This window comes from Hordeum vulgare, chromosome 7H (assembly GCF_904849725.1).
Source record: "Hordeum vulgare subsp. vulgare chromosome 7H, MorexV3_pseudomolecules_assembly, whole genome shotgun sequence".
Taxonomy (NCBI): domain Eukaryota; kingdom Viridiplantae; phylum Streptophyta; class Magnoliopsida; order Poales; family Poaceae; genus Hordeum; species Hordeum vulgare.
In genome coordinates, this window is record NC_058524.1 from 408012320 (window position 1) to 408023175 (window position 10856).

Below are 10856 nucleotides of genomic sequence, written 5' to 3' on the forward strand. Positions count from 1 at the left end.
TTCAACATGGCTGTTCTCGCAAGACAAGGATGGAGAATGCTGCAACGGCCAGAGTCCCTATGCGCGGGGGTTCTGGGGGCTAAATACTTCCCCGATGGAAATCTACTGACTGTGGGGGAAACGACCAACATGGCTTATACCTGGAGAAGTCTTCTGCAAGGTATCAAAACTCTGAAGAAGGGCTTATCTGGAGGATTGGCGACGGACAGTCCACAAATATGTGGAAGGACCCTTGGATCCCCCTAGGAACAACGAGGCGGCCGGCTACACCAAGGGGTACAAACATTTTGTCAAAAGTCGGAGAGCTCATCAACCCGGCTACGGGTTCTTGGGACGAAGCCCTTGTGAGGGCCACTTTACATGCAGAAGATACCTAATGGATCTTGGCAATACCCATAAACTGTGAGTGGAAGATCCACCGGCTTGGAATTTTGAAAGGAGGGGTAAATTCTCTGTTAAATCGGCATATTGGGTGCATATGCACGAGAGTAACCTGGAGGGGTTGAGAGGGGGCGTCCGGAGCAGAGGGGGCAAACAATGGCTCCACGTGGAAGAAGATCTAGCGTATGACAGTCTCGGGCAAGATAAAACACTTCATGTGGAGGTTGGCTCACAACTCGATGGCGGTCTGCATGAACCTACGAAGACGGGGAATGGATATCTCCATGCAGTGCCCGATGTGCCAGGAAAATGGTGAGGATGGGGGCACCTGCTTTTCAAATGCAAACAAGTAAAGGAGATATGGAGGCTGTGTGGGCTGGAGGAGGAGAAACTGGTGCTGATGGATCAGGGGCACAACTCTATCAATGATGAAAAATTTGACAAGTCTGAAGGGGGAGAAGCAAGCTCTCATCGCCACGCTTATGTGGAACTGGTGGTGTGAGCGCAATAACCGCAGGGATGGAGGAAAGGGGAGAAGGAGCGACGAGCTCGTCTGGATCATTCAGCATCAGACAGGCGAGTTCCGAGACATCGAGCTGGAACCAAGCATTGTTGGGCGGGTCCCAAAGAAAAGTTGGAAACCTCCGCCGGTAGAGTAGATTAAGATTAACATCGACGGCTCTTTCAAACCACATGAGGGTAAAGGAGGCTGGGGACGGTTTTTAGAAACCATGAGGGAGAGCCGATGGTTTGTGCTGCGGGCTTCCTGGAAAACCTGCTAAGCCCGCTGCACTCAGAGATGCTTGCTGCTGAAGCTGCCCTGCTGTTGGCGTCAGAGCAGGGGATGGGCAGGGTCTACTTGGAAACCGATGCTCTGATGTCGAAGGAGGCTCTGGATGACGCGGGTGTTGATCTCTCCTCCCTAGGTGTGGTGGCGGACCGCTTGAAAGCTTTTATCCTTTCTAATTTCATTGAGTATAAGATTATGCACTGTCCTAGAACTTGTAATCAGGTAGCGCACACCCTTGCATCGAAGGGCGCGCAGATGGCCGCAGAACCGAAGAGTGTGACTGATGGTCCAGACTCATGCGTACCCGATTTAGTGACGAGCGATTTGGCTTCGCACACTGTTTAATGCAAGTTACATTGAGTTTCAAAAAAAAAAAGCATGCAAAGCTCTTGCACAAAGAGATTCAGGCTCGTCAATTAGGCGCCAAACTGGCTTACACGACGTTGAAAGTTAAAGGAGTGGAGATCTCGAAGCCCATCCTTCCATCCTTCTTAGGGGAAACACAATTTTCATTCCCACTAATGCATCCTTTTATAATTTTTATCATCGCCCCACCAAAATTTGGTATAACATCCATGATGCTCTTTCAAACCCCTTTCATAACTTTAAATAGTGACATTGCATACACAAGGACGGATTATGCCTGCTACTCCCTGACCCGGTGAAGTGGTGAGTTTAAGCCTTTAAGGTGTGATAACTGAAGATGTCAACTGGTAGTTTCTTCCATGCCATCTTGTTTTCAGAAGAAATGTCAGGATCCATCGCTTCCTTCGGGGCTTTGCTACCTGTCTTTTGGATATTTCGTCGTGAACATGACAAAAAGGCCATTTTGCAGTTTTATCTCAAGTGAGCCACGACGTCCATGGTGGAAAAAAGAAATGCCAGAATATGAAATTGCTTATCCATCGGATCTCCAACACGAATAAACTTGGAAATGACCAAATAAAAGCATGAGGTATGCCAGGAGTCACTCAACCCTTCTGCAAAAAACCCTCAGAGATATTCCTAGATTTCAGATCCAACATCAACTCAATTAGAACTTCTAACAGGTTAGTTTGCAATTGCCTTCTTCCTTGCTAAGTGCAGAAATGGTAAAGCTTTAGCAATTCAATAAACAGAGCAAGAATGGGGCGACTATATCCACGATACACTGGCCGGTACGCCAATAAACCAAGTACAGGTCAGAACAAGAATCAAGATCCAGTGGTCAATTCTTTGCCTACAACTTACATCATAATTGTACAATCACATAATATCCTCCACCCCACACACACTATAATGCCAGATCATTCTTTACACATCAGCAGACTTGGCACTGATGAATGCACCGTTCTTTTCTTTTTACAGAATGAATGCACCTTAGTTTGCAACCCATCCAGTCTTAGGCTGCCCAACTTACATTAATCATTCTCCGATGCTGGGAATCAGCTTCCATTTTGCAGCTTTGGCTCTTTACGAAGATGGCTCCAAGCTAGCAACGCCGCACCAATTGCAGGTTCCACCTGGAAATACATGATACAACCATATTAGCTCTGCCATGCATGCTGCCTAAACGATAGAAAATTCGTTCGTGCTTTTAGGCTTTAGTTTTCTTGGTGACAGACATGTTCACTTGTTTCAATCAACTACTAAAACAAAAGCTTGGACTTCAATATCAGAACTGAAAGCATATCAAACTTGTCCAAAGCCTCAGAATCTCCAGAGAATTGCAATGGTTAATAAGATATACTCCCTCCATCCGAAAATACTTGTTGGATGTATCTAGATGTATTTTAGTTTTAGATACATCCATTTTTGTGACAAGTAATTCCGGACGGAGGGAGTACTTCATAACAGCGTATATTAGTTATCATACTGACCTCGGGTCGAATAGGACATACACCTGGGAAGACTTTGGAAATGCATTTTATGACCTCACCACTGATGTCCCATTTCTTATTTCCTTCGAGGACACCTCCAACCAGTACAAGTGGAAATTGGTCCTTCCCATCTGTAGCGTGAAAAAGGCTTCTCCAGTTATACACAACAATGCTTTCCTTTCAATTCGAATCCACCAGTCAAACAGTTAACAGCATAATATTACAAATCAATAGGCCTCTAATAACCCACATTTTGTGCCAACTTTGGTGCATCTCAGAAATATTACATCACTATGGGTGCAGTGCCATATCTGGAAATGACAGTGCAGTAATTATCCAACAAAGAATACATATCCAAGACATAAGTCGGTTCACTAGTTGGACCCAGCAGAGTGCTGAATAATATTCTAGAGAAACAGAACACTGGGAGTGTGAACCATGAAGAGACCAAATTTACGTGAGTAAATTAAGACCGCTAACAATTTATCATGGGAATCCCAATACTGCTACTTGTGATGATGCAATTTCCTCATTCATTTCATGAATAACCAGCATAGAGCTGATGGAAAAATGGCAGACGGTGCTAAAAAATTAATGTAATAATTACCTTCACCACACAATGTAAGGCGCCGAACAACAGCTACAACGCTTTCAGCCAACTCTTGCACTGCATCATGCAGTATCGTGTTTGCTACTTTGTCACCATCTTCAGCAGCAGATACCACCACAGGTACAAGGGCTGCAATACGGGCCCAAGATGGATCCGCATATGCCCACCTGTGCCAGACACTTAAATGAGTTGAACGACAACCAAGTATAGTGTTTCAAACCCCAGTAGTCCTATCAGCTAAAGCATTGGACACTTCTCATGAATTTTTTTTTGGAGTTCCCAGTAAAAAAATACTTTGTCCTTGTACAATACAATGTCATCTTTCTGAGTTCAAAAACATTGAGTAAGCTTTAAATTGAGAAAAACGATTATACTAGTCAAAATTAGAATGCTCAACATTCCAATAGCAAAGGTCCGTCTACTACATGTGCAAGATTGGTAAGGTTTATGTATACACTGATGCAACATATCACACCATCTTCAGTTGTCACATTTAGCCCATTCCAGCTGTCATCATGTCTCACAACAGTTTTTCCACACAAATGATCTGTAGTAAACTTTATTATAGTTATATACTCCAGCTGGAGGGAGTAGTTTTTAGCAATTAAGCTAGAATTCCAGCTGGCAAAAAGTAACACACGAACACACAATGTAAGATGCTGAACAACAGCTACAGCACTATCAGCCAACAGTTCAAAGAAGTTTCAAAAAAAAAGATGGTGCCTATAGAGTATTGTACATATAGAGTATGTGTGAGAGGACTTACCCAATCAACTCATCTGGTGAAGAGATTTCAAGCTTCCTAATGATCTCTCTTGTAAGATTAGTTTGTGGTCCACGGCCATCATGTGCTTTTATTACTGCTGTGAGGGCCTGTGCAGCAATGCCATAGCCACTGCATTAATGTACACATGTAGTCAACTATGTTTTCCTTTGTGACATGTTATGCTATTGGAATCACATCAATAGGTTTCTCAGTCATAATTCAAATCTTTCAAACTGCATCCAATCATTACTGAAGGGTTTCACAATGTTGAAAATGTGAAAAATATAGGCAACCACTTATCAGGAGGGTATACGATATTTGTGCATTTCACATTAACAGTTTCTCTGGTTGCTCACACCAAGTCTAACATGTCATGCTCGGTTTATAACTACGGATTCCTACATAGATAAAGGTCCATACTTCCAAAGAAATGAATAACGTATCATCCCATCCTCATTAGAAATCATATATTAACATCCTACGGAAAGAACAAAGGGCAACTGAAGTTAATATTTATAGTTATATCTGTTCCAACAGTCAAAACCCTACAGAATGAATGATGGTCCAAAAGCACTGGGTTAAATTACTTTTTGAGCGAAAAACAGTTAGGGATTAAAGGGGATTCACTGGATTGATCTTATGAGTTAGTTACATCATTACTCTGTTTTCACGAAAAATGCAACTCACCTACCCCAGTCGCCTAAAACAGGACCTGCACCAGCTGCTCTCGCTACTTTTCCATCTTCGGTGACCCCATAAGCAATGCTTCCTGTGCCCGCAATCAATACACAGCCGTGTAGCTTTCCCATTGTACCACTGGCTAAGGCCGCTACAGCATCATTTTCCACATAAAACTTGGCATTGCCAGGGAATAGGTTGCTGGATAACAAAAGGGCACACTTAGCAATGCCAGGATGAATTTGGCACATGCCTTGTTTGCCTGGTGGCATTCAGAACTTATGTGCCAATGAACAAATGACGAGTCACAATTCACTGGTATTCATAAATCATAACGGCATTTGTAAAAAAAATCAGAAATGCACATAAGAATTGTTTAAACCATTTGAGCATTCTATAAGCATTCAGAAAATATTATAATCTCTCTGAATTGAAATCAAGTAGTTGCAGTGGATAAATATAAATATATATATAAGCATATATCAATTTCTTCTGGGGGAATATATTTTGAGAAGTGTGTACAAAGAACTGTACCAGATCCAGTCCAGCATCCTCTGCTGATCTGAAGGATGGTTCACCCCAGATACAGATAAGCAAACTGCAACAACAGCAGAACGATCTGTGCTGGCCATTGTGAGGGCCTGCATCATGACCTGTTCTAGAGTTTCCAGTGCAGCATTTTCTGGAAGATGGAAAAACAAAGAGATCGGTATGTTTTGAGCAAAGAGTTGGTCACTTAGACCATATGATGCTACGCATATTATAATACAAAGAGAAAAATATTAAGTATCACTCAGAAGACATTCCCAAGATCCAACAACATATTTTACACTGGCGGATGGTCGTACGCAACTTATGTATGATTCTGTGTTCAAAAAAAACTTATGTATGATTCTATGATTTACAAGTTCAAATACCATATATAATATGTACTCCCTCCGTCCCAAAATAAGTGACTCAAAAATGACTAAGTTTTATACTAACTTTAGTATAAAGTTGAGTCACTTTTCAGTCACTTATTTTGGGACGGAGGGAGTATATGTTCACCGTCAGTAAAAATAACAACACTACTCTATAGATACCATTTTTTCCCGAACTTCTGTATGCATCATCATTAGCACAGGTAATGGTACATTCTCTTTGACAACTTCATCAGATGATTGACAAGTAGAAAAGCATATAACTGATAAACAAACATGATTTACAGTTGAACAGTAGAGTGAAAATAGGCGAGCCCAAGTTCGCATAATAAAACTGAACATCCAGAAGGACAATTACGGAAATAATTCAACCACATCCCTGAAACTCTCGCCAATTTAAGCACTAATTCGCCGCAGTTACGCAGGACTAGTGGCACGCAACGACATCCCAAATCACCAGGATTCAAGCCGGAGACCAATCATCAAGCCCCAGGATCCAATTATTAAGGCGGGGCATGATCCAAGCGCCCCCAAATTGTGCGAACCTAGGGCAACGACTACTACGCACCTCCGACGGAATTACGGTTGGAGCAGCCGGCGATGGCGCGGGAGAGCACGGCGACGGAGCCGGGCGCCTCCGGTGGTGGCATTGCGGCCGGCAGGCAGACGCAGACGGTGCTGGTGGTGCCTCCGTCCACGCCCAGGATCACGCCGCCCTCCCGGGCAGCGGCCGCCGACGAGTCTCCGTTCTCGTAGCCGCCCATCTCCCTTCGGCCCTTCCTCTCTTCCCCGGGTCGGGTGTGAGAGACAGAGGGTGAGTCAAAGCTCAGAGAGGAGATTTTTTTTTTCCTGTTTAGAAAAGGACTTGTATTCTGTTGGAGTGTTGCATTTAGGAGGAATCGATATATTTGCGCTTGTGAGTTTCCTAATGGATTGGCCAGCGCTAGGCGCCGGCGGACCGGCGAATGGTTCGGCCGGTCGCGCGCGTATCGTCGGATAAGTTGCTCCCGAGCCGTTAGATGAGCCCCAACTACACTCTTTCGTACTTTCTCTGTCTCAAAATAACTGTCTCAATATTGTAATAACTCTAGTATAAAATTATGTTAAATTTAAGACACTTATTTAAAACAAAGAAAGTACAACACTTGCAGAAAAAACAGAATCGCGTCAAGGCGCATGATATGGCATGAGAAATGGAGTGAGACCAACAACGAGCGCAGCTCTCCGCCATGGACGCGCGCGGGCCGACCTTGAAGCAGCACTGCCCCGCTTCCTACAAAAAACAACCCAACGCCGCGCCGAACATGGTTGCTTGCCCGCCGCTTCCAGCACGGTTGCTTGCACGCTGCTTGCCGCACGGGCATCCCCCGATTCCAGCACAGCGCGGCGCCCCTGGATCCAGCATATCACGTCGCCGTTCCACAAAAACATGCTGAGACGACGATCCCAGCACCCGTCCTAAGACGCCGGTTTCGAGTTTCGCTTCCTAACGCTCTCGCGTGTCCTGCAACTATATTCAAATAATAGGAATTGCTAATATTCGAAATACCTCATTATGAAATTATATATGTATCTATACATGGAATTACTTTACATGATTATCGTGAAATTATTACATGTTGGAACATACTTAAGTTATATACTTAAAGAAGCTGATCGATTATCACTGGAATACAATATATTATTTATATTGAAAAGATTACTCGGGTACAGTGATGATCGGAAGGAGCTAGATCATATAATTAGATTACAACCCTAATATTGATCTACATAATTAGAGGAATTTACACTTTATTATGGTGTGTTGCTCACAAGCGTGTGCTCCTGGGACATAAACGGATAGAATCCGTTAACAGACAAATATGATCGTGGTTGGTAATTTGATCTGGACTCTATCCCAAAAAACTAGTTAAAATGACTAGGAATCTTATCTGTATAAGAGATGGACTCTTTGAAAAGACAGTATAAGAAGGTCCCTACCCCCTAGCCTCAGATATGCGCTTGTGAGCGGCACCACGGATAAGCGCAGAGGAATAGGGGGTAGACCACAAATCCTAAATTTCTAACATTGGCATCTAGAGCAAGGTTTGTTGGTCGAAAACTGCGTTATCCGGCTATCGCCTGCGCAATCGCTAATCCGATGCGTACTCTATCACCGATCGACTCCGCTTCAAATCATGGATGTGTTCCACCGCGTATCACCGCGTGTGGCACGTTTGCTCGCATTGTTTTGTCGGCGGTCGTCTAGATTGGGTTGCTGAGTCTATCCAACCAAGGTGCTTCCGCTCCGTGCCGCGTTGCTCGTGTGGTTGCATGAGTCGGGATGCTGATTGCCTAATCCACCGAGTGTCTCCTGTTATTCTTGGTCCACGTACTGCTTTGCTCATGTATGGATCAAGGAGGAAATCCTTCACTATACGTGAACCGAGGAAGTCCATGCAAGAGCAGTAGGAGTACTACTGTTTGACGTGGGATCTGCTACTAGTGCAGATGTTTTCTCTCTGCCCACTGCTACGTGCACCGGAAGATTATCAGATTACTTTTCTTTGCACGGGAGACAAAGAAGTACTAGTGCAACGTTCAAGCCGGACAAGTTGGCCAGCCCTCCTGACCTCGCACGGAGGAAATCGAGGCATCATTGCTATGTACGAGCTGTACAGGAATCAACCAGACTATCTATTATGAGCATCGTTGTCGATGCTTTGCTTCGGAATTGAGCCCACGAACAAAGCTTGTTGACGAATCCTCCACACGCGACGACTCGCCAAGCTGAACGAGCTAGCTGCTCGGAAATTGTATGTCATGGCCCATGTCTGCTGTCGCTGCTCCAAATTTCCAATCGAAGACTTGGCAAGCCGAACGAGCAACTGCTCGGAAACTGCAGGTCTTGCCCACGCCTGTTGCCGCTGCTGCTTACTTCAGACATCATCAGGAACACCGACTGCACGGCCAACCGGTCGGACGGAAGATCAACATGCAGCTGTACATGCATGCTACAAGGGAAAGGATGCTAATTATGAATCCCAATTATCTGTGAACTTATTATTTTATAAGATTGTTGATGAAGGGACTAACTTGTTTGATTGCTAATATACTGCATGTACGTCATAACAAGGAAAATACTTCTACTCCTTGGAAGAAGTTAAGGAGGACTCCGGATTAAATGTGTGGATGTGTTGCACGGAGTAAATGATTAGATATTGAAAATCCCCATGGTTGATTTATTATGTAGAAAATTATGCATAATCTGGAAGATACTTCAGACAACTGTTACTATTGAACATCACTTGTGTACGGAGGAATATAAGAGTCACTCCGAGAACAAGGAAATTTACTCTTCATTCGTCGTAACTTTATTGGCATGCAACAATTTCAAAGGAAAATTGATGTGTTTTGGAATTGAATGCCCACAAACTCTGTTCTGGAGGAAATTATTATTGGTGGAGATACTGTACGGAAAATTACACGTAACCTGGAAAGGAATTTCAAAGAAGCATTATTATTGAGCATCACTTGTTTTTGGAGGAAGATGAGAGTCACGCTGAAGACAAGGAAAATTGCTCTTCATTTGTCGGTATGCCTGGCGATACTTTATCTGCGCTATATTTATTTATTTGGGGCTATGTATTATTGGTGGAATACAATAACAATTGTATTTGGCGTGCTAAAATTTTCAAAGGAAATTATATATATATTGTGCTTTGTCATTGCTGACAAATCATATGCACTTTGGAATTGGAAATTTTGCCATGAAACTTCCTTGTGAAGGAAAACTATTACTGTTATACGACACTTTGTGCAACTTCCATAAAAAGGGATTTGATTTATTTTTATCTTGGAATCTATTGATTATGACATACTATTTGGAAAAGGAAGAGCCGAAATATTGCTCAATGGTTAAATTAGTGCATTATGGATGTTCACACAATGGTCTATCTTTCTTGATGTCCATTGGAAGTTGGCAAACAAATTTGTTTGTTTGGAAAAGATAACTCTATATAGAGGAATACCGACAATGGGAACACATGTTTGGAATTTTATTATCTACGTCATCAACGACTTGGTCACATATCTTGGAACTAGATGAATTGGTTTATTGATTCTGGAATTCTAAACTTTAGTGGGAGGACTTTGGTACTTTGTGAAGCATAATACTGGACAATTTTTACTGGCACACCTTTTATTAAGGTGGAAGGAGATTACAAAAGGAAACTTCACATCATTTTTTTATACAATTATGGTATTTTTTTCCCACTCCCATTAGAGGCTAGATTATTTATTTTATCACATTCAATGATAATTGCACTTGATATGGTTATGTTTATACTATTTGAAATACAAGTTGGAATGTTTTATTGTGATTGTCACATTACATACTAGAGTGGAAAATCAATTGATTAAAAGATATCAAAGTTTTAACAACTGATTGGTGGGGGAAAGTACACTTCAGGAACATGTCAATTAAACATGAAAAGAGCATGAAACTATTCACCGTTGTAATAGACCGCACACTCCGCAATTAAATGGAGGAATTGAATACTTTTACTACCATTTGTTTTTTCTGGAGGAAGCATCACATATATACTGTTGGTTGTCAATATCACATAGTCACTTGGAGGGAATTCTTAATTACTACAAAGCACACACCAGGAATTTTTCATGGTTATTCTAGTGGATCAAAGGGTGTTTTCTTTTTATCTTGAAAAGGAAAACTGGTGGAAAAGTAGGAACACAATAATTATTATGATTAAAGGGTGGAATTATTGGCATGTATACTATAGTATAATCTTGACCCCAAAGGAAACTACAAATGTAACTCGTGACACTAACATGCTTAGGATAAGTGGGAGGA

The 10856-nt window shown here is 42.5% G+C and overlaps 1 protein-coding gene across 1 annotated transcript; it reads right to left on the minus strand.

Annotated features, from left to right (window-relative positions):
• Positions 1 to 2282: 2282 nt before the first annotated feature.
• LOC123410088 (N-acetyl-D-glucosamine kinase) lies at positions 2283 to 6878 on the minus strand. The gene is made up of 7 exons (XM_045102977.1): positions 6573 to 6878; positions 5619 to 5766; positions 5094 to 5285; positions 4407 to 4535; positions 3638 to 3807; positions 3031 to 3161; positions 2283 to 2673 (listed from the first exon to the last, which is right to left on the minus strand). The coding sequence occupies exons 1-7, from the start codon at positions 6766 to 6768 to the stop codon at positions 2596 to 2598; spliced, it is 1044 nt and encodes a 347-aa protein (XP_044958912.1). The 5' UTR covers positions 6769 to 6878; the 3' UTR covers positions 2283 to 2595.
• Between the last annotated feature and the right edge of the window lie 3978 nt (positions 6879 to 10856).